The sequence below is a fragment of the Ornithorhynchus anatinus genome, chromosome 4 (assembly GCF_004115215.2).
Source record: "Ornithorhynchus anatinus isolate Pmale09 chromosome 4, mOrnAna1.pri.v4, whole genome shotgun sequence".
NCBI lineage: Eukaryota > Metazoa > Chordata > Mammalia > Monotremata > Ornithorhynchidae > Ornithorhynchus > Ornithorhynchus anatinus.
The window spans coordinates 36,509,414-36,533,298 of record NC_041731.1 but is presented as its reverse complement, the minus strand read 5'-3'; the positions used below and the strand labels follow the sequence as shown (position 1 = coordinate 36,533,298).

At 46.1% G+C, this 23,885-nt stretch overlaps 1 protein-coding gene across 6 annotated transcripts in view; it reads left to right on the top strand.

Moving 5' to 3' along the window:
* Nucleotides 1-19,841, top strand: part of TSC1 (TSC complex subunit 1) — a 39,817-nt gene extending 19,976 nt beyond the window's left edge. For 3 of the 6 annotated variants that reach the window (XM_007672773.3, XM_039911778.1, XM_039911779.1), the window contains 19 exons: nucleotides 1,251-1,395; nucleotides 2,338-2,492; nucleotides 2,761-2,834; nucleotides 3,507-3,685; nucleotides 4,296-4,408; nucleotides 4,841-4,952; nucleotides 6,514-6,629; nucleotides 6,908-6,974; nucleotides 7,767-7,871; nucleotides 8,036-8,092; nucleotides 8,266-8,824; nucleotides 9,995-10,038; nucleotides 10,744-10,910; nucleotides 11,727-11,909; nucleotides 13,901-14,011; nucleotides 14,701-14,823; nucleotides 16,792-16,979; nucleotides 17,109-17,270; nucleotides 19,040-19,841. In XM_007672773.3, coding sequence (XP_007670963.1) covers nucleotides 1,251-1,395; nucleotides 2,338-2,492; nucleotides 2,761-2,834; nucleotides 3,507-3,685; nucleotides 4,296-4,408; nucleotides 4,841-4,952; nucleotides 6,514-6,629; nucleotides 6,908-6,974; nucleotides 7,767-7,871; nucleotides 8,036-8,092; nucleotides 8,266-8,824; nucleotides 9,995-10,038; nucleotides 10,744-10,910; nucleotides 11,727-11,909; nucleotides 13,901-14,011; nucleotides 14,701-14,823; nucleotides 16,792-16,979; nucleotides 17,109-17,270; nucleotides 19,040-19,574 — 3,195 coding nt within the window. In that variant the 3' untranslated portion in view covers nucleotides 19,575-19,841. The remainder of the gene's footprint in view (nucleotides 1-1,250; nucleotides 1,396-2,337; nucleotides 2,493-2,760; nucleotides 2,835-3,506; nucleotides 3,686-4,295; nucleotides 4,409-4,840; nucleotides 4,953-6,513; nucleotides 6,630-6,907; nucleotides 6,975-7,766; nucleotides 7,872-8,035; nucleotides 8,093-8,265; nucleotides 8,825-9,994; nucleotides 10,039-10,743; nucleotides 10,911-11,726; nucleotides 11,910-13,900; nucleotides 14,012-14,700; nucleotides 14,824-16,791; nucleotides 16,980-17,108; nucleotides 17,271-19,039) is intronic. The other 3 variants (XM_007672775.3, XM_001511465.4, XM_007672776.3) reach the window with 3 other exon arrangements.
* Nucleotides 19,842-23,885: the final 4,044 nt, after the last annotated feature.

Below are 23,885 nucleotides of genomic sequence, written 5' to 3'. Positions count from 1 at the left end.
TAGAACCCAGGTCCTCTGACTTCAGACTCTTGCTTCAGGGCCTGCGTCTTCTATCGTAGTTTACTCTGATTGATAGCCTTCGTGACAGAAGCAGAGATCTAACCCTCTTCTCCCTGGGGAGAGTTTCCTTGGACCAGTCCTTCATACAGAAGCTTGTGCTTCCATTGTAGATAAGACAGCAACATTAGATCCTCAATCAAGTTTGCGGATTCAGTAACTTCTGTAAACACTAAATTCACTCGTTTTTTTCTCCCCCCTTTCCCCTATGGTATTTGTTTAGCGCTTACTATGTGTCAAACACTGTACTAATTCCTGGGGTGGATACAAGATAATCGGGTTGAACATAGTTCCTGTCCCACATGGGGCTCACAGGTTTAATCCCCAGTTTACAGATGAGGTAACTGAGGCCCTGAGAAGTTGTGACTTTCCCACGGTCACTTGGCATGTGGCAGAGCCAGGATTAGGACCCAGGTCCTCTGGCTCCCATGTCCATACTCTCTCCATTGAGGCATGCTGTTTATCATTTTCACTTAATTTGTTATTACAACCCCACACAGCAGCAGCATCATAACTAGGGCTGAATGCTTGGGTAAGACTGCTAAACAGTTTCATTTCAAAGCTAGAATCCCTGTCTGTGGCCCATATATGAGAATAACCTATAATCGAGACAAAACCTGTCACCAGGGAGGGCCAGTGGAAAGTCGCTCTTGACTGAAGGCTTCATGCTTTCATTTGAGTCCTTCAAGCTGGCCCTCTTGCAAGAAAAGGAGTAAATATGTCAAGAAACTTCAGCTGTCACTGGATTCTTGGCATGGGTCATGAATGTAAAGCCACTTTTTGTCAAATTCATCTCCAAGAGGATTCACCAGAAAAGCAGAAAAGTATAACTGAGAAGTAGTGTGGCCTAGTGGAAAGAGCATGGGTCTGGGAATCAGAGGCCCTGGATTCTAATTCCAGTTCTGCTACTTGTCTATGTGACCTTGGGCAAGTCACTTCTCTACCTCAGTTTTCTCATTTGTAAACTGGGAATTTTGCAAATTCTTCCTACGTAAACTGTGAGCCTTGTGTGAGACAAGGGAATGTCTGAAATGATTATCTTGGATGTACTCCAGTGCTTAGTACAGTCCTTTGCACCTAATAGTAAGTAATGTATATGCAGATGATATTCTGCATCTGCTCAGATAATGAACCTCACCCCACTTCTTGGCATATTGTGTTACAATCCTCTCACCCGACTCTTCTCTCTCCAGACCGATACAGATGTCATAGTTCTCACAACAGGAGTATTAGTGTTAATAACCATGCTGCCAATGATTCCACAGTCGGGCAAACAGTACCTTCATGATTTCTTTGACATTTTTGGCCGTCTTTCATCGTGGTGCCTAAAGAATCCAGGTAAAGTACTCGATGCATGTTTGAATTGTTGGATGCAAGCTGTGGATTTTTAAAAAATTATCATTATTATAAAAAAGTTGTATTGGACATGCATTTTGGTTGACAAAGGCCTGAAGGTTAATGGCAGCTGACACCCCTACAAATATCCATAGCAGTTGACACCCCTGTATCGTAACTGCTGTTGCATCTAGAGTGCTTGTGTAGTCAGACACAAACATATGATTTCTGGTTTTCCTCGTAATCAGTTAAGATGGGTGTCTTGGCTACACGCCGCCAGAACAGCTTTAATTGACTTCAATTAAGTAGTCATTGGATTATTTGCTGCAGCCAAACAGGATGGTTGAGGTCTCTGAGCTTTTTTTTATATTTTGATGCTATTAGTCTGTTGTAGCAGGAACATAACACGTATGAAGCCAAGAAACAGTTCATTGCATAAGGTGTGAGGACTGAAGGAATGGTACGCTTTTTCTCCATAGTCACGAGCAATATAGGTCTTGCAACTCCTGACTGTCAGGGAGTGCTTCTTCTGGTTAACGCCATGATATGTTAGAATTGGGATGTTTAGAATGTACAAGACTATCAGTGATAATCTCCAGCGACTAAAATTCTATCTCCATCAAACATTCGTCAAAGTCCAAAGTGTTTATTACAGGTAGAATTCTTTAAGGTGGTTTTTTTTGTTCTGTTTTTTTTAAATGCAGACTTCTCTTTTGAATGGAGTAGCTTATCTTGATGGATTTGCTATAGAAGTGGAAACTTAATAGGATCCTAAGTAGGTCAGATGAAAATATATTCAAACTAGTTTGTTTCCCCTAAGTGGACTCTTGCAACTTTAACATGCAGTGTAATGAATTAGAAGATGACTAAGTCCTTTCTGGACTGTCTATATATTAGACACCCTTTGAAATAATCCACTTCAAAAGTTTTTCACTTTCTCTGTAGGTCATGTAACAGAAATCTATCTCGTCCATCTCCACGCCAGTGTTTATGCTCTCTTTCACCGCCTTTATGGGATGTACCCCTGCAACTTTGTCTCGTTTCTACGCTCTCATTACAGTATGAAGGAAAACTTGGAGACCTTTGAAGAAGTGGTAAAGGTAAAGTTCAGTTAATTGCATGAAGTGTACCTAGGTAGCACAGTAGGCTAGCCACTTTGATCTGCCTTGTGATCTACTTGGATTGCCCTGGTGAGTAGAGTAGTACTTAAAGAAGTGAAGACTATTGCTATCCAAGTTCAAGGCCGTAAATTATCTTGTATTACACTTCTAGACTAACAGACTCTACTGGAGTTGGCTATTGAAAGTCAAGCTTTGTTTCTCACGTATGAAAATACAGCCTGGCAATTCTTTGTTTCTGCTCTTCTAGCCAATGATGGAACATGTGCGAATTCATCCAGAATTAGTGACTGGATCCAAGGACCATGAACTGGACCCGCGCAGGTATAGGAACCCAGAAGTGTCTTGGTGATCTAGCAGTGGTCTTCCCCAAGTCCCTTCATGAACTTTGGGATGTTGAGACAAAGCCTTGAATTCCTATGTTTAAGCTGTTCAGACAATGCACAGGGCAGTTGGAGATTTTGTGTGTGCGCACGCACGTGGGTGTGCAAAATTGAAGGAGCAGTACTTTATCTGGTTTGCCAAGCTGCGCACTCTGAGTTGAGGACTAGTCACAAGAATGTCTGGACTCTGATAAATGAGGATTCTCTTCTAGACTTCCCGCCCTCCCCTCCCCCTATCTCCCCCTTGCTGCTTAAACTTAATATCCAAGCCGTGGTTAGGCTGAACTAATAAAAGAAAAATAAACTGAGCCCAATTAGGGCCGTTATCTCCGAGATGAAACCAACATCTCGTAGTTCGGCTATTAACACTAGCTTTGATGCGAATTAGTTCAGCGAGTTGGAATCCTACCGTAGTCGTGTTGCACACAGTGCTTAAGGATTGGGTTATTTCTAGAAATTGATTTGAAGAGGCAATTTGACTTGCAAATCGGGAAGATACAGCTTTCTAGAATAAGTAGTGTCAAATCCAGTTCTTGACATCTTTCTGATCTGATATGACTTCTCTTTTTTTTTTTAAACACCAACCAAAAAAACTTTACACCTGTCTGTGTAGGTGGAAGAGATTAGAAACCCATGACGTTGTGATAGAATGTGCCAAAATCTCCCTGGATCCTACAGAAGCCTCATACGAAGATGGCTATTCCTCTGTTTCTCAGCAAGTCTCAGTGCGCTTTGCCCCTCGTCAGGTTGATGCTACCACCAGCCCTTTTGCTGACCCACTGAATAGCTTTGGTATGAAATAACTTTATGTGCCCATTAAAACAACTTTTAGGTTTGGTCAGTGCTGTTCATTGAGGGACTTTTTTTTTCTTTAAGCCTTAAGGCTTTGGCAGAGTTACCTTCCAAGTCTTCCCAAATTCTGTTTTCACACCCCCATACTTCTTTACTCATAGCCTTCTTAATCAGAGACCCATATTTTGTTCCGTACAAGGTAGAGTACCTCAGCCAAACCTCTCTCCTCAAGGACCATAGTCCCGCATGACCGATTTCTTACACATGATAAAGTTTTGACCGTAACCAAGGCTTTGAGATGGATGTATTTCCTATTTAGTAGTGTGCACCAAGAAAACAAACACAGCCTTGCACATGGCCAAAGCAGGTGGCGAACTGCTACTTCGGGGCCAAATCTGGAGGCTCAAGTGAGCTTCAAACCTAAGTAAACTATATCCCATTTTTAAGAAAAGACTGTCTAATATTCAGCCTGAAGCATCCCCAAAGGTGGAGATAACTGGACCATCATCCCTAGCTTAATGGCCTAAGAGACTAGAACAGTGTTTCTGTTGGGTACAAGGAAGATTTACCACTAAGTTGCTTTGTATGTCTGCTTTCCCTTTCATTTTAGGGAGTGCTACTTCTACCCCTTATTCCACTCAGATGATGTCACTAAACATGCCAGGGCAGCTACCTCAGGTTCTGAGTTCCCCATTGACATGGCTGTCAACTGAGCCACCACAGGTATCACGTGCTACTTACAAAACCTCCATCATATCATGGATAATTCTGATGCGTTAATAATGAGGGGGTGGTATTTTGGGGATTGTTTCCAAAAGGCAAGGATCTCCTTCTTAAATCCAACTATTTTGCCAGAGTCTAAGTTTCTAGCCCCATCCCCAATACCTCTCTTGGGTTTCTCTTTGAAGGCAAACACCTCTGAATAGGTCTTGCTGTTTGTAATGTAGTTCAATAAGAGGGCCAAAGGCCTAATGGAATTTACCTCTTGTATGTATCCAGTTTATTTGTCCTCAGTCTCTGATATATTGTTTTCTGGGAGAAGCTCCTGGAGGCTAATTAGTTCTCTGGCTAATGATGATTCTTTGCACTTCTGGGATAAAAAAAAAAATCTGTTGCCTTTTTATACTAGTTAGCTAACCAACATTAACTTTTCAGGCTACCATGTGGAGCCCCTCTGCAGTTTGTGGTATGACCACTCCACCAACCTCCCCTGGAAATCTCCCATCTGAATTGTCGCATCCTTTTAGCAAGGTCTTTGGTACATCTGGTATGTATGCTTTAGGTTATCTTTCTGTGAGATAACAGTGCAGAAGAGTAAAAAGCCCTTGAAGGAGCTGTTGGTGTCAATCTCTAAATATTAGCTTTGATAAGTGAGCTTTCTCAGACCTTTGTAAGGCAAGTTACTGGTGTGTGTTTAATGTTGGCTGAACTCAAGCTTGATGGCTGAAGGCTACAGTAACATCTTACAAGCTCAGAAGATGAGAATTGAGATGTGGTTGTAACCTGTGGCTACCAAGCCCCAGGAGGCCAGGTGGAAGGTTAAGAAATGCAAACCAAATTTGAACTAAACTCAGAAGGAGATAAGTACTGTGAAATACTCCTAAAAAGGAAGCTGGCTATTTCCCTCTTCCTTACCTCTTCTCCAAGTGTGAGAGCTCCTGCATTTGTCATCTGATCTGGAAAGCAGCTTGACCTAGAAGATAGCCGGGCCTGGGAGTCAGAGGATCCGAATTCTAATCCCAGCTCTGCCACATGTCTGCGGCAAGTCACTTTGAGCCTGTTACCTCATCTACAAAATGGGAATTAAGACTGTGAGCCCCATATGGGACATGGACTATGTCCAACCTGTTCAGCTTGTATCTACCCCGTGCTTAGTACATTGCCTAGTAGATAGTAAAGGCTTAAATACCATACCATACAGCCTCTTGTCAAGATAACGATGAATTTGAGGAGGGGAGAGGAAATGTGAAAGATGATCCAAAATGTTTTAAGAAAACCGTCAAAAGACGATCTGAAATTCTACTTGCCTGAGCCAGGTTCCAAGAAACTAGTAAGTAGTGAAATCCCATTCCCAACCTCGCCTGCTTTGGGATATCAGGTCTGCGTGCTCCTCTGCCTGCTCAAAATTTAGGACATCCAAGAAGCAGCATCCCTAGGAAGTACTGAGGAGACAGGAGTAAAGTTTCAGGAGAAGTCTAAGGTGAGAGAAGCCAGTAGTACAGAACAACAGCTGTCTTCATCCCAACTGATTTTCCCTCAAGTTCTACTCTAATAATAGTAATAAAACCATGGTGTTTGTTAAGCACACTGTACTAAGCCCTAAGAACTGGTAGGTACAAGGTCTTCAGGTCAGACACAGTCCTTGCCAACATGGGCTTACAGTCTAGGAGAGCAGGTGTTAAATCCCCATTTTGCAGATGAGGAAACTGAGGCCCAGATAAGGGAGATGACTTATCCAAGGTCACACAGCAGGAAAGTGGCAGAGCTGGAATTGGAACCCAAGTCCTCCGACTCCCAGACCCAGGCTTTTCCCCCGAGGCCATGCTACCTGCATCCCATCACTATAAGGCTTGGGGGAAAAAAATCTGAGCCCTCGAGACCCAAACGTCTTATGTTTCTTTGACTCGGTGATCTGGAAGAAGCGCAGCTACAGTCGTCGTGTTTTTACTAGTGTGTGGACTCCAGAAGCTGAAATAGTTAAGCTCTTAGAGTTCCCTGACAGCAGTTGGAAAGTAAACTTCAAACGTGTTGAAGCTAGAAATAGCCAGTAAACAGCTCACATAAGTAACTTAGCAAGGGGTTCATACTTCTTCTGTGCCTATTTTGAGCAGGTGGGAAAGGAACTCCTCTGGGAACACCAGCAACCTCCCCTCCTCCACTCTGCATTTCAGATGACTATGCGCCCGTTTCACTCCCTCAAGCTACAGCCACACCCCCCAAGAAGGTAAATGCCAGGCTAACCTAGCTGCCAACTCTCATCTTTCTTGTCATGAAGACTTGCTTTCAACTTGATGGTTGGTGTAAAACTGGAATTTTGGTCTGAATATCTCAAATGTTTTGATCTGAGGCAGTGGAGATGGGGTTAACCTTAAGCTCCTTGCTAAGAGCCTGTCCCTTGCTAAGATGCTGTGTAAGTGGGTGTTCAGTTCAGATTTTCCCTCCGGCATCATCGAACCCGTGCTTGCTAATTTGTGTTGCAAAGAGCTTTTATTTCTCTTCCAGGAGGATAGACCAGATTCTGGGAGGCCATTACTACACAGGCAGCCAAATCTCTCTCATGAGAAATTGGGTAAAGTACTTCTTGTCAGATTCTTAACTTGCAAAAGCAGACTTTCTGTGCATCTTTTGGTCCCACGGTACTGAGCACAGACTACGTTTGCATATCTCTAGGAAGGCCCGTTGAAGAAAAATGTTCCTTTTGGGAGTACCTCCCACCATCTCTTCAATATCCTCTTTAGAGCAATCATCACTTAAGGCATATCAGGAAGAACTGGTACTGGTTGATGTGAATATTGGGTGTGTAACAACTGTGAAGCTGACATTGAGGCGGATATAACATGTCTAAGTCATATGATTGCAAGTTCAAAGTCGAATGGGCCGGCCCGTTCCGGGTTAACTGATACCATGTTGGCCAGTAATGCTGTATGGGCGCTCCGCGCCTTTTTAGTCTACCCTTCTAAGTCTGTTTACTCCTGGAACACTAATCTTGACCACTGCTCAAATGGGTTATTTATAAAGTTCTCTGCCTCCTCAAAGAGGCAGCTCTCCATGTATTAATACTTGGAAGAACCATTTTCGGTCTCTTCTCGGTAAACCTCTTTGTGGCTGGAGTACAGCCAATCAGTCACATTTGTTGAGCGCTTACTGTTTGTAGAGGACTACTAAGAGCTCAAGAGAATACAATGCAACAGCATAACGGACACATTCCATGCCCACAACGATCTTACAGTCTAGAGCCAGTCTGAGATGTTTGATGTATTTAGGAAGGGGAAGAGGCTTAGGTATTGGGCTGTAAAGAGAATATATCTTATACCAAGCCTGACTGCTATGTTCTGGTTTTTTGTTTTTTTGTTTTCTTCAGAAGAAGCATCTGGCAGTAAAGGTTCTGTAACTTTAAGTGATCTTCCAGGGTTTTTAGGTCATCTGGAATCTGAAGAAGATAGCATTGAGAAAGATAGAGAAGAAGGTAATGGACTTGGGATTCTTGGTCTGTCTTGCGCAATATCTTCTCTGAGGCTTAAGTTTAGCCGTTCTTTTTGGTTTTTGTTTTTTTTTCCTTTTTTCTCTGCCATGAGGCCCTAATCAAACCTGTGTCAGTATGCACATGCCCTCTTCTTAATTTTCTTTTAGGAAAAAAAGAAGGGCGTTTTATTCCAGGTTACACTGAGCAGGCTGGTCCTGTACCAGGTAAACGGATGCCAATCTCCAACCTGGCACTTGGGTTATGGGTCTCACTGGAAAGTGGTGGCATGCATCCTAAAACTCTTGGACCCCACGAGGAAGAACTTCCACTTATGTTCTTTTCCTCCTTCTCTCTCCCCTTCCCCTTCCCCCCCCTCCCATTATGTTTTCCCTCACAGCTGCAATATCGAAAGAGCTCTCCGAGATCACTACCGCAGACACTGAGCCCGTGGTACCTCGAGGAGGATTTGACTCTCCTTTCTACCGCGACAGCCTTTCAGGTTCTCAGAGGAAGTCCCATTCGGCCCCCTCTAGTGCTCAAGGACCCAACGTGAGCACCGAATCCCTAACCTCTTCCTTGGACAAGCTTGGACCCGACACCCCTAAGCAAGCATTTACCCCCATAGACAGACCCTGCGGCGGTGTCGACGACAGCCCTGCTGGTAACAGGGAAAGCCAGGCTGCCGTGGAGACCAGTATCCTCACTCCCAGCCCTTGTAAAATCCCCTCTCAGAGAAGAGTAGGCTTTGAGAGTAGGCACCTCCCCCAGTATGATTACCTTTTTGAGATGGCCCTGCCAAAGACTGCCTACCAGTTTGTCAGCAAGAAGACCGAAGAGCTATTAAAGAAGGCGAAGAGCAGCCCGGAAGAAGATCGCGTGCCCTCCACCTCCCCGGTGGAAGTGCTGGATAGGCTGATACAACAAGGAGCGGATGCACATACCAAGGAGCTTAACAAGTAAGCCACTCGAGAGTGCCCTCCGACCTTCCTAGCATCAGCCCGCCCACAGGTCCTCCCCCTCCTCCAGCCTGTTGACTGGAAGGAAACGCTGTTCCTCTAAACGACGGTTCCGGTGTTGGGCCGAGGTAGATCTCTGGCACTTGTAGGCAGGCAACCGGGGAGGTGGAGCTGCTCCGTGGAAGCGTGGACTTGGAAAAACAAACAGAGAGGCAAAGGGCGCCCTAGCCTGAGCAGTACCGAAGTGGAAGTGGGAACCGATCAGTGGTATTTGAGTACTTACTACGTGCAGAGCACTGTTCTCTGCTCATGACGAGCTTACAGTCTAGAGGGGATGTAAGGTAAATCAGACAAGTCAATCAGTGATTTATTGAACACTGTGTGGAGAGCACTGTGCTAAGCGCCTGGGAGAGTAACGTACAGCAGAGTCGGTAGGCACATTCCCTGCCCAGAAGCGTATATTCGGGGATGTTAAATGAGCCAAACTCAGGCTAGTTAGTAATCAGTGTCTCGTTTAGTGCCCGACTGACATCGAGCCTTGTGCCTGGTCACCACGTGGTTTTGTCTGGATGAAGCCCTCTCGTTTTAATTACACCCTTTAGGCGGAGACACAAAGCTCAGATAACTACCATTAGAAAGCAATCAATCCAGTGGCATTTATTAAGCACTAATTGGACTAAGCGCTTGGGTGAGTTCAGTATAACACAGTTGCTAGACTGGTTCCCTTCCCCCAAGGAACTTGCAATTTACAGGGGGAGACAGATATTAAATATAAATAATGGATATGTACATAGGTGCTGTGGTGATGAATAGCAAAGGCTTAGAGTACAGATTCAATTGCATAGATGACTTAGAAGGGAGAGGATTCAGAAAGCAAAGTAACAGGATAAATGGGTGTCCCGATTCAGCTTCTCGAGGATCCCCAAATAATGCAGATTAGAGGCTTTCGGGAAGTAAAGCGTAACTTTCTTCCTCCGAGGCAGTTCAATAATTCCTTGAGGCGGTTCTTCCAGTTCCATATGTTGAAATTGAAGCCTCGCTATAGGAGGGCATGTTGAGAGTAAGGTGAAATCAGAGAAGATGGGAGGTATCGGACTCTCTGGGGACTTAGGTCTAGTTTAGCAATTTTCAACCATTCTGAATTTGCCACTTTTTTTTCTCTTTTCTCAGGTTGTCTTTACCAAGTAAATCTGTTGACTGGACCCATTTTGGAGGTAACAGTTGACTTAAGTCTGTCACTTCTGCTCTCCTTTCTTTATCTGCCCTCCCCCCCTGCCCCTAACCCGGCTATACATATATAACATATGTCCTTCCCTCTCGCACTCCCCCAAAATCATTAGTGGTGTTTGAGTGCCTTCTGAGTGTGAAGCATTGGTCTTCACATTTGGAAGAGTACAGCAGAAACAAGGTCCAGGAGGGTATAAACTAATCCCAACCCGTCAAGTAATAATCCTGTCCAGTTATCCCAAGAAACCAAACAGTTGTTTGCTTCACTGCCTTAAAGCCATGTGATCATCTTTCAGTTACGGTTTGGCCATCTGATCTGTCATGAACAGCTGGGGTACCGCAAAATGTTTTTCCCACTTTATTAACCCTGGTGAATGACACAAATCAGTCCATTGCTGAGCCTTCCTGAAGATTTTTGCCTATAGACTTCTTCCTGGAATGGAGGGATGGTGAAACTCCGGACCCCCTAGACTTGGCATACATATTCCACCCTATAGCTGGATATCGGCATCCGTGTTGGTGTGACCAAGCACTCAGTACAGTGGTCTGCAGACAGTGTGCATTCAAATACAACTGATAGTGGTTTTTAAGCTAGCTTGTCCCTAAAGCTAGCCACGCTTTGGGGCAGGTGACACATCTCAAGTCGGAAATGTTTACGGAAAGCACTTCTTGCTCTCACTTCTGGATTCTAGGTTCTCCCCCCTCAGATGAGATTCACACCCTACGGAACCAGCTGCTCTTGCTGCACAACCAGCTACTGTATGAACGTTTCAAGAGGCAACAGCACGCTCTGCGGAATAGGCGGCTTCTGCGGAAAGTGATCAAAGCCACGGCCCTGGAGGAGCACAATGCTGCTATGGTGAGTCAGGTTGGGAGACGGTTAAACGTGCGTCTATACTTGCGTGCACAGAGAAGCAGTGGTGTAGGGACAAGGGCCTGGACCTCGGAGTTAGAGGATCTGGGTTCTCATCCCGGCTTTGCCATTGGCCTGCTGGGTGACCTTGGGCAAGTCACTTTATTTCTCCGTGCCTCGGTCTCTTCATCTGCAGAATGAGGATTTAGAACCTGTTTTTTCCTCTCTAGACTATGAACCCTTAGTGGGACAGGGACTGCATCCAACCTGACCGACTTGTATTTATTACAGTGTTTGGCTCATAGTAAACACTTCACAAATACCGTAATTATTGGAGACGTGTGACATTCACTGTCACTCTAGGGACTAAGCAGTTTTTGTGGCTCCTCAAGTCTTGAACACTCTGTTCCTCCAGGTGTGAGTGCTACTGCTGGTGACTGCAGAGTGAATCATTGCGGCATATAACTGCTGGAACAGATACGAGAATCAAGTTGGATACAGTCCCTGTTACACACAGGGCTCACATCCTGAGAGAATAGGAATTTCATTTGTATTTTACAGAAGAGGAAAGAGGCAAAATGACTTGCCCAAGATCACACAGGAGACAAGTGGCATTAGAACCCAGGTTCTCTGGCTTCTGGGCCACTGGGTCACCATAGAAAGTGGTCTGAGAAAATAATGGTGTGGAAAGAATCTGTTCCAAGTCAGCAGGAGCTGAAAGCTTGTCAGCAGGACATTGTTGGCATGTTTTTTTAAAACTTTGGGTGCTCATTACAAAAGTGACAGCTTAAAACCGAACTCTTGGCCTCTGATCTGTGGTAGAAAGACCAGCTGAAACTGCAGGAGAAGGATATCCAGGTGTGGAAGGCCAGTCTGCAGAAAGAACAAGTCAGGTACAATCAGCTTCAGGAAGAACGTGATACTGTTGTGACCCAGCTCCACAGCCAGATCCGCCAGCTACAACAGGACCGGGAGGAATTCTACAACCAGAGCCAGGAATTGAAGGTATGAACCACTGCTTTTGAGTAAAATCCACACTGTCCTTCCTTCTGCATGAAGGAAAACTAGGCTAGTGGTAGTGATGGTGTGGGGGTCTTGTATCAAGACTCAGATCTCAAGATTCTTCGGAATCTTAGCCTAAATCTTTTCCCCACTTGCCAAGCATCTACTCCAAGGTGTGGAATTGCAGCTATGACAATACTGGAACTCCATTTCTATAAAACTTGGACAACTTTTAATTCCAGATGCTTGAGGGCAGGGAAAGGTAAAGGGTCAAAACACAGACCTAACTTCTCAAAACCCTCAGACCAAAATTTCATCAAGGCCAGTGTCTCTGGGACCCCTTGAAAATATCACATAGTATCCCAATAATGGTGAATGGAACAGTATCCCAAAATGCCTAATACAGATTTAATAATTACTATTTTTTATGGAATTTAACGTTTTTATATATTCCAGACACTGTACTAAGCACTGGGAGAGTTACAAGATAATCGGGTTAGACACAGACCCTGTCCTACCTGGGGCTCACAGTCTTAATACCCATTTTACAGAGAAGTTGTGACTTAAGTCACACCACAGGTGGTGGAGCTGGGATTAGAACCAGATCCTCTGACTCTCAGGCCCATGCCCTTTCCACTAGACCACACTGCTCATATTATTCCTGAAACCCTTAATAAATTAATATGTAAACCAGTAAACAATCTCTGGACAAAAATCTTACCACAACTTGACAGGCGTGAGAATGTGTGTGGGGGGGGGGTCTCAGTTTTGGCTCGCAAAGAGAATGTTGAGGTTGGTTTTATCTCCATTAGGATCAGTGGTATTTGAATAATCCCTTTTTAGGGTGGCAGGTGGAGATATAAGTAAGGAAGATAATACCATCCTTTGAGTCATCAAAAATAATAATAATTGTGGCATTAAAGCGTTTAGTATATGCCAGGCATTGCCTCAAGTGCTGGGGCAGATACAAGATAATCAGGTTGGACGCAATCCTTGTCCCACATGAGGCACACGGTCTTAATCCCCATTTTACAGATGAGGAAACTGACACAGAGAGAAGTGAAGTGACTTGCCCAAGGTCATATAGCACACAAGTGGGATTAGAACCCAGGTCCTCTGACTCCTAGGCCCATGCTCCTTCCTCCAGGTCACACTGTTTCTCTATTGGGGGAGATGGAATATAAAGACTGTGAGCCCCACGTCGGGCAACTTGATTACTTTGTACCTACCCCAGCACTTAAGAACAGTGCTTTGTATATAGTAAGCGCTAAACAAATATGATCATTACCATTGTTACTATAAATGGACAAATATAAAATCAGCCAATGAGAGAATATCCAATTGGGTAATACAGATGGACACGAGTGGCATTGGCTATTAGGATGGCACAGCTAGGAAAATGGGGGAGGGAGAGGGAACGGTTTTCTACAGCTGTTCATACCGATGTCAGGAGATTGTTCCCATCTTCCCTCATTTTCCAAACTCTCAGATCATTCGCCCGGCAGTTTGTTTACACACACCAGGTTTGTTGTCACAGCCAGCATGACAGAACTGTTGGCTGTATGACATCCTGTAGTCTTGTCAGGCTTTCATTCCTGCAAGATTGCCGAAGGCCTTGGATTGGAGAATCAGGATTCTTCCCAGTTAACGCTACATATGCAACGTCCTAGGAAGAAACAGAATACCACAATCCTCACACGTTGATCCCCTAATGCTCCTCGTCCTACTTTAAGCACTTAATACAGTGCTCTACACTAGTAAGCATTCAAATGCCATTGATTCACTCTATGATCAAACGCAGTAGCTGCTGTGCTGCCTAGTTGCGGTGGTTCCTCTTAGCCTGACGTTTCTGAACCTGGAACTACATGGAGGAGGGGCCGTGACCCCCGTGATCGCCAAATGCCGCCCCAGCCGCTTGCTCGGTGTTCAGAGGAGTGTGAGATCCGGCCTAACGGTTTTCTGTCTGTAACCTGTGCCACCTTGTGTCTGGACAGACCAAGCTGGAGGACTGCCGGAGCATGATTGCGGAGCTCAGGTTAGAACTGAAGAAAGCCAATAATAAGGTCTGTCACACGGAACTGCAGCTCAGCCAGGTCTCTCAGAAGGTAAGGGCAGAAATGCAGTTGACTTCCCCTCTCGCCACTTGCCTCCCCCCAGATACCCTCTTCTTGATGAGATCGATCCATTCGGGGCAGATGAAACTGTGACTCTTCTAACTTTCTGAATGACAGGAACGTTGGAAGAAAACCCAACGGTGGATCACTTAGGCTTCTGAGAACAAATGGCGATTAGAAACATAGCCGCTAACGGGGATTCACCTGCATTATCCTTGTCTTCCCCTAGACCTGTAAAATCCAGCTGTGATAGGTCCATGTGATCACCAAGAAAACATCTGGGGGGGGCATCTAGCCTTCCCAAGCTCTATGCTGGGATGATAGAGGCCAGTCACTGCTCCATCCTTTTGACACTTTACCTCTAACGCTGGCTGCTTTGTGTTACTAGTTATAGGCACCAAACTCTTCATTTTGAGAGAGAGAATGTGTATGAGACGAAAGGATTTCCTTCCCCCAGTAATGACACCTCTTCTAGTTTAGTGTTTGCCATGCACCCTCTCCAGCTTCAACTTCCTCACCCCTGCCTCGTGGTGAGAATTCTAGGCGAGGAACGGTCTTATCTTCCTGCCTGTGGACTAAAACAGTACGCTCCGAACTTGTACTTGGCATTTTAAGGTTCCCTCTTACCGCTCCCTTCCCTCTAGAAGTAAACACCTGTTTGTATGTCTTTTTTTGGTCAGCTCTCAAATAGTGAGTCAGTCCAGCAACAGATGGAGTTCTTGAATAGGCAGCTGCTAGTTCTTGGGGAGGTCAACGAGCTGTACTTGGAGCAACTGCAGAATAAGCACGCAGACACCACAAAGGTATGTTGGGGCCAAATTGGTCCTAGAATACTGTTCCGAAGGTTATTTATCTGCTCGCATTAAAACTTGTGTACCACACAGTTGATCAGCCTCCATTGGGTTTGAGAGAAACAGGATTTTTCACCTGTGACCCTATTCACATTTCTTCCTAAACCATAACCTTTCCTGCAGCGCTCTGGCATCAGGCTCCACACTGTAAATAGGGTAAACTGAGTCACTTTGTTTCCCCCCCCCTTGTTACCTGCCTGCGTGCCAGGCACTATACTATATGCTGGGGTAGACAAAAGATAGGTTGGACACAGTCCCCGCCCCATGGGGGGCTCACAGTGTAAGTAGGATTAATCCTCATTTTACAGATAAGGTAACTGAGGCACAGAAGTAAAGTGACTTGCCCAAAAATCAATCATTTGAGTTCTTACTCTGTGCAGAGAAGTGAACTACCTTCTTTGGAGAGTACAATGCAACCGAATTAGCAGACACGTTCCCTGCCCACAAAGCAGACAAGTGGCAGAGCTAGGTTTAGAACCCAAGTTATGTGACTCCCAGACTCCCATCCAATACTGCATTTTATTGGGAATGAATGCATACAGGGGCATTCTCTTTTCTTTAGATCCACTACAGACTTTGGTGTTAGGAACTCATGCTACCTTGTGTATTGGATTGGAGAGTCAGCAGTAGTTGAGAAGACTTCCTAATGTCTTTTCCAATCCTGAATCTAACTGCCAACAGTACTAGCAGCTGATTAATGAGGCCAGGAGAAAGTGATCTTCCCTGTAAGTGGTGCCTCATTAGTGAGAACTTTTGCTATATGTAACTTTATAAATAACCCCAGGTCGTATTCCCAGACTCTGCTGAGAGTAAATGTCTCTCTCGTTTCTCCGGTGGATGCATTCTTCTCGTGAGAGCTCATCTTAGACTTGTCTCTGTAAAGCATCTTATGTTTCTTCCCCCCTGCTCCTCGCTGCCCTCTCGCCTCCCCTCCCCCCGTCCCCCATACGGGGCGGGGGGGGGGGGGGAAGAAGTCATGACACTGAAAAGGTGGAACTCTGACTGGACATTAGCCTCTTTCCCCAGATTTCAGCCACCTACTGTCAAGTTTTCTTTAGAGGGATTTTTAGACCACTCAGTAACCAGCGTTTAACTCTGGACCTCTCTTTAGAAAAGAGGATGTGAACACTTGACTAGAGTGTTTAGGGCTTTGGAAACCTGAAGCTTGAGAGCCCTTAAGGTGGAGAATTTTCTTCCCGAACACTGCTCTTTGTCCAGATCACCCTGTCACCCGCTGTGGAGACATTTAATCATATTTCATGAGCACTTATTGTATGCAGAGAGCGCTTAGGAAAGTACAATAGTAACAGAGTTGGAAGACACGTTCCCTGCCCACAGTGAACTTAGTCTAGCGGGAGACGGGCATTAATATAAATTATAGCTGGGTACATAAGTTTTGTAGGGCTGAGGGAGGGGTGAATAAAGGTGCGAATCCTAGTGCAAGGGTGCAGAAGGGGAAGAAAAACCAAACCTACGGGCCTTCAGTGCTTTGGAGAAGGTTATTCAGTCTTTCATGTGGAGAAGTGGCTACAGCTAGAAGAATCCTGGTGTCCATGCTGAGACCACTAGATGGACACATTTTCCCAGAGTTTTCCTAAAGGTGGCCTGCATAGTAATGTAATAGCTCCTCTTCAAACATATGCTTTTGAAACCCATTTGACCTTCCGCTACTGGTCCTTGCTCCCAAATATCGTTGGATAGAAGAACTTCTCCCCTTTTGCTTAAAAATAGATTCTTGCCGGTCCTTTTGACCTAAAAGCAGGGTTTCTGACTTTGTTCGTGGACTGCCCTGCCATCTTCCACCTTCAGATTCAGTCGGTATCAGGTCGTGGTTACGTGAACACTTCCCATCTTAATAAGAAGGGCAGTTTACTCGGGGATCTGAAATCACACCCCTAAAGTCGTTTCACTCCCTTTCAGGAAGTGGAAATGATGAAGGCTTCTTATCGAAAAGAACTGGAGAAAAGCAGAAACTATGTTCTCCAGCACAGCCAGCGGCTTGATACTTACCAGAAACGGGTGGTGGAACTGGAATCTCAACTGGCCAAGAAAGATCATCTTCTTTTGGAACAGAAGAAATATTTAGAGGACGTCAAACTCCAGGCAAGGTAGAGTCGTCATTAGTTGTGGGCTGGCCGGGTTCTTGGGAACTAGGCAGGACAGTGGCATTCGCTGTTCTGGAAGTGGTTCTGCCCTGCTGAGCCATCCTAAATTCGTCCCGTTCTTTGGGCTTTCAGAGGCCAGCTGCAGGCAGCCGAGAGCAGGTACGAAGCCCAGAAGAGAATTACCCAAGCGTTTGAAGTGGAGATTTTAGACTTGTATGGCCAACTGGAGAAGGATGGTCTGCTGAAGAAAATCGAAGAGGAGAAAACGGAAGCAGCTGAAGCGGCAGAAGAAAGGTGAGGAGATGGGGGTTCTGGCACCTTTCAAGTTAAGCCGCCCTTCCCTAATTAGTGATTTAATTGGGCCTTTTAAAAAAAAAAGTTATTGAGCCTCTACAAGGTGCTGAGATACTGTCCTGAAGTCACACACACTACCTAGGATAGAGGAGAAAATGTGTCCTCACACGAACAGATCTGCCCCTTTCAATGAATCTTATTTATTGAGCGCTGTACTAAGCACTTGGGAGAGTACAGTACTACAGACTTGGTAGAGACATTCCCTGCCCAAAGTGAGCTTACAGTCCCGAGGACATCTAGGTCCTGATTTTAGTGGCTGTCAGCACTCCTGATTCACATATGTCCCACCCAGGCGGTCAGTGCGTGTGCTTATAAATAACTCTGAAAGAGCTGCTTGTAGTTGGGGGCACTCTGAGAGTTAGATAGCTGGAGCTCCACACTCCCTTCTGAGCAGTGTCTGAGCTACTCTGCCACTTGTCTGGTGTGTGACCTAGGCAAGTTACTAAGCTACTCTGTGCCTCAGTTGCCTCGGCTGTAAAATGGGGATTAAGAATGTGAGCCCCATGTGGGACAACCAGATTACCTTGTATAATAATAATAATGTTGGTATTTGTTAAGTGCTTACTATATGCCGAGCACTGTTCTAAGCACTGGGGTAGATATAGGGTAATCAGGTTGTCCCACGTGAGGTTCACAGTCTTAATCCCCAGTTTACAGATGAGGTCACGGAGGCACCGAGAAGTGACTTGCCGGAAGTCACCCAGCTGACAGGTGGCGGAGCCGGGATTAGAACCCCTGACTCCTAAACCCCTGCTCTCCCCACTGAGCCACGCTGCTTCTCTAACCCAGCATTTAGAACAGTGCTTGGCACATAGTAAGCACTTAACAAATACCATCATGATTATTACCCTAGTTTTAACGGTTTATACCATGTGTGGTTGTCAGCAGTTAGGGGGTAAGTGTCTCCACTGAGAACTCCCAAAGCAAATAATGTGGTGTCGGGGATGTCCATCCCCTCCATTTAACTGGCTTCATTTAACAGGCGTCAGCAATTCCACTTGCCTCTGGCTATCCCCTCCCTCTCCACTTTCCCAGCTCTAGCCTTAGTCTGATATGGAAAGGGGATTCCAAACGAATCTATCAGCTAAATGCAGTAGTCCTCTTTGTATTCCCAGGGGATTGGTCAGAGAAGCCTGTGGAAATGAAGTGAAACCACAGGTGCCACGTGGCCAGTGGCAAAAATTTGGTAACTCAGAGCCATCTGAGCGTTCTGGGGGTGGGGGCGGTGCCTCCCCGCCGCTGGTGATGGAGCAGGGGGTGGGGCGTGTGGCTGGGGCCTGCTGGCACTAATCATGATGATAATTATGGAACTTAAGTGTTTACTATGTGCTAAGTGCTGTTCTGAGTGCTGGGGTAGATACAGGTCAAACAGATGGGACATAATCCCTGACCCACAAAGGGCTCACACTCTTCATCCCCAGTTTACAGATGAGGTAACTGAGGCACAGAAGGAACTGACTTGCCCAAGGTCCCACAGCAGATATGTGGCAGAGTTGGATTAGAACCCGGGTCCTTCTGACTCCCAGGCCCGTGCTCTATCCACTGAGCCAAATGTACATGTGTGCGTGTGTGCGAGCGACCCGTAATTATTCAACGGATCACCCCGTGGTCCTCAGGAAAATCCTGGGGCTGCCGCAGTTAACGGGGTTTTCCGTCGGCCGCAGCGACCCTTACCGTGACTAAAGTGTTCAATTCTCCCCTCCGAGCAGGCTCGATTGCTGTTGCAAGGACGGCTGCCCCGATCCCGCGGCGGGATTCAGCGACGAGGCAGCGGGCCGAAACGGCGAGCCCAAGTTCCCCAGGCCCGTTAACACCCGGGGCGGCGGGGGCAGCCGAGGAGGAGCCAGCGGGGGGGGCAGCAGCAGCAGCAGCAGCGAGCTCTCCAGCCCCGAGAAGACCCCGGGCCAGAGGGTGGGCTTGTTCGTCGGCCGCAGGGAGACCACCCCCTTCGAGCCCTCCACCAGCATCCCAGTGACTGTCGGCTCGCTCCCCAGCTCCAAGAGCTTCCTGGGCATGAAGGCTCGCGAGCTGTTCCGTAACAAGAGCGAGAGCCAGTGCGACGAGGACGGCGGAACCGTGCCCGGCCTTTCTGATGCACTAAAGACCGAACCGGGCGGAGACCCGAGCGTGGAAGCTAAGGTGACCCCAGGCCCGGACCACCCTCATCCCTCTCCCAAGAACCAGGAAAGTGTTGGACAGCTGCATATCATGGACTACAATGAGACGCATCATGAACACAGTTAAAAGGGACGAGAGTCAATCAGTGTTAAACTTTCAGATTTTTGGCATAGAGCAGGAGGCGTGACTACCGAGTTTAACTAAAAGCTTTCATATTTCCAGGGTCTGAGTGGCTAACCCATACAGTGGAAATGGAACTGAGGTTCTTCTGTCGAGTGAGTGAAAGCAGAACGGTTTTTGGAGCTGGCAGTGCGATGCCCATTTTTACCCTCTCCTCAAAATCCATCCTTTTTCCAGACTAGCGGCGTGTACTAATCCGTGAGACAGTTTTGCGTTGGCAAGGATCTCTTTTTCCCTTTCCCGCTCCTCTCACCAAGTGGTTGCCTCCTCAACCTGTGTGCAATATGAGGCCAAATGTAATTTCTGAAACTAACGCACATAACTTTCTGCTTTACTGAAGCTCCATGACATGGCCAGCGTTCAGTTTAGACCAGTTAATTGTTATTGCTGTTGCTGCTGCAGGTGAATCTGGTTTTGTTCCTTTCCAGGAAGCTGTATCCAGAGCTGATTGCCTTCATGTGAAGGCTATTTTTAGTGTTTGTGGGTTTTGGTTGTTTCTTTTCGGGGTGGGGGGGAAGGGGGGGAAGGGGTGCGGGGGAGGTTTGCTGGGGATGGGACGGGAGGAGATCGCTGCTTTCAGGTTCTGAAGGTCAGTACCTAGAACAGCAGATCTACATGCTCGATGGGGTATTCACCCTTTATAAATGTCTGCCCAATTTTGGGGGTTTTTTTGTTGGGGGGAGGGGAGGGGGCAGGCTCTACTCTGTTTCCTGGAAAGCTGTGTGAACAAATCTCCTGCCACTTCAAGGATTTGGAGCCAGAATCGTAGAGACCATATTTGCTGACAATTTTACTTTTATTTTGTATTTTATTTCTTTGTAGAGCACTATCCCTCCCCCACTACCTCTTATTTATTGGTGTTTGCCTGAAAGCTGGTACTGTTCTGACCACAAACTGGATGGGGTGATGAGATCTGAACTCTGGGTAGGGAAGGAACAGCAACTCCTTAAGTGTGAGGTTCTTGGAAGCTTTTTGCATCCATCTCCCAAGAAAGTCGTGTGCTGGTTGGGCTTTCCTCCCCCCCTTTCTTCTCTCTTCTCCCTCCCCACCCTGATAAAAGTGTATCCCAGCCCCGACTGACAGATCCTCAGATAAGCTCTAAGGCATTCCCTTTATCTTGTGCATCGAGCTGCATGATCCCCGTATTTGAGTTCTTTCCCCTGCCCCTCCGGAGACTTATCCTGGCTGCCTCTGAAAGGCAGCCTAACTCTGACCACACCTGTCCTATCCACTTCAGGAATTGGGGGGTGCGGGGGATTGTGTGTGTGTGTGTGTGTGTTTGTGTGTGTGTGTATGGTGTCAGGTGGGGATTGGAACCAAGCATTTTTAAGTTTCTTTCAACTAAGGAAAGGAATATTTGTGTTCAGTGACTGAAGCCAGGAATAACTTAGCCTGTTACACCAAACTCTTACTCTCCATGGGACAAGCTTTATCACTGCACTGCAACAGTGCTGGAATGGCTTTCAGTCAGAAGATGTGTATTTTCCCCACTTAATTGACAGTTAACTAAGCAAACTCTCATTTGCAAGATATGTACTTCTCTTCCTCACCCCCCCCCCCAAAAAAAAGTAATCTAAATACCTAATTTGAGAGCAGCAATTCTGGCTGAGTCTTGAGGGGGTGGGCATCATGGGGGAATGGTTTAGCTTGGCCCTAACACCTGAGCCCCTCCTGTTTTTTTGGTTTTGGTTTTCCCTCACCGTGATTCAGCCCATTGTCTAGCTCCCGGTGGGTGCTGATTAGAAACTTATCGGAGTTTGATAAAGCAAACGTGTATTTGTAAAGGCTGCCCCTTCCCTGCATGGAAGAGGCCAACTCACCTGAAAGACTTGAGGCAGGCACCAGATGGCCAGAGGTGGTATCCAATATCACAGCTTTCCCTTCACAGAAAAGTTGTTCATTTAGCCAATGAGTTAATGAAGACAGAGTGGCTTTCTCCCTTCTTTTCCCCACTGCCCAGTGGTTAACAACTTGATGCACTTTGCCACAAAAGTATCCATTTCCTGGGTTAAAACAGGCTGGTTGAACTACATTTCCTCTGATAGGAGACTCTCTGGGTCTTTCAGGCTTCAGAGAGTTCCTTCCCCTGTTGCAGTGTTTAGGGGAAGAGGGAATAGTGCTTTTTGTAGCAAATACTTTGGCACTAATGCAGACCTTACCAAGGGGCACCTTTGATCTCATAAAGGCGTTTCGCACTGGGAAGAATCGGAAACCACTTTAGAAGACTTTTTTTTTCCTAAGGACCACCGAGATTATGGAGGAACAGATTTGCCGAGGATGTGACCTCGTCTTTGTAAATCTCAATCATGAATCTACCGTATGTAGTTAACTTAGCAGTTTAAAGGGATCCCATCTGATTTTTTTTTTTAAAAAACTGACTGCTTTTAGTTAAATCTAAAAATGCCGTCTTTGTCGAAGGTTTCGAACTGTTCCCCGCCTCGCTCTTGTAAGCATGTTCAAACAATCCACATCAAATGCCATAAATGCAGACTGCAAGGAAAATGGTACAATCTTAGTGAATGAGAATTGGAATCAAAGGAGGTTTTTGCTGTCCTCATTAGAATGTTCTCAAAATGTCAAGGCAGTTGCTTGTGTTTAACTGTGAACAAATAAAAATTTATTGTTTTGCACTACTCTCCCGGGTTGAAGTGAGCTTAGATCAGAGGAGGCAGCTGTGAGACACGTGATGTATGCCAACCTTGGAAGGTTTATAGGTGGAGAGAAAGATGGCCTATCCCGTATGACTTCCAAAGTCTCCCTCCTCTTGTAACTAAATTCCCAGGCACTCACCTGGGGTCGGGAGCCTCAAAGATTCTCCTTGGGGAGGAGTTGAGTAAAGAGCTACTCCGTTGTCAAGATTTTGGGGTAAATTATTCCCATCTGTCCAGGGAAGAAGGTTCCTGGGGATGTGGAGCAGATGGGAAAATATCCTCTGTTTTTGAATGGTAAGATCTTGAATGACTTGGTTTTGGGGTTTTTTGTGTGTGTTTAAAACGTCCGCCCAAATAACATTCCCCGAAAGGAGCACTGTCTTTGACCCGTGCTCACAACTGCTGGTTCCCAGCCGCTGCTGTCTGGGAGAGTGTGGTATTGTTCTGCAAGTGGCAGGGATCCTTCAGGATCCATTTGGTGTGAGTGGAAGATACACTTGTTCAGACTTGAATCTTCAGAAATGATTATTTTCTTTGCCCTAGTTCTAGGACTGCTTTGTGTCCACACATCCCCACTGCCTCATTAAAATAGCTACATAGACTGCAGCATGAGCGACTCTGAAGTATGGCCCTCTCCAGTCTGGGAAGGGGGAGGGTCTGGCCTGGGCCAGTATCATCCCACCCTCTGCAAGCTAGAACAAACGGAAGTGGGCCTGGGGTCATCCCTGCCCAAGTTGCCCTTGGGGCTGCTGGAACGTGTGTAAAGTTCTTGCTATGGGCAATTATGGCACTGGGCTGCCACTTCCCCCACCCAGTCTCTGGTCCAAGCCCATGAGATGGGGCCCTTTTCCCCTCTGACACCTAAAAGACTTGGTTTACAGCCTGAAAAAACCTCAGGAGAAACCTCGTTAACTCTTGTAGGCAAGCCTGTCCTAGGAAAGAAAACTTTTAATTTGCTTTCCTGACTTTTTTTTTTTAAGGTATTAAGCACTTCTTATATGCCAGGCACTGTTCTAAGACTGGAATAGATCTGATTATATAATCGGGTTGGACACAGAGAAGCAGCGTGGCTCAGTGGAAAGAGCATGGGCTTTGGAGTCGGAGGTCGTGGGTTCGAATCCCGGCTCAGCCACTTATCAGCTGTGTGACTTTGGGCAAGTCACTTAACTTCTCGGTGCCTCAGTTACCTCATCTGTAAAATGGGGATGAAGACTGTGAGCCCCACGTGGGACAAGCTGATTCCCCTGTGTCTACCCCAGCGCTTAGAACAGTGCTCGGCATATAGTAAGCACTTAACAAATACCAACATTATTATTATTATTATTATTACAGTCCCTGTCCCACATGAGGCTCAGTTTTAATCCTCATTTTACAGATGAGGTAACTGAGGCATAGTGACGTGACTTGCCTAAGGTCACATGGCAAAAACAAGTGGCAGATCCAGGATTAGAACCCAGGTCCTTCTGATTCCCAGATCCGTGCACTCTCCACTAGGCCTTGCTGATTTGTTCCTCTTGGCTCCTTTTTCTCCCTATTCCCCAAGGTGGAACTCTAGGCTGAGTGGGCCTTTTGCTTAGTTTTTCTTATGAATACATCAATATTTCTG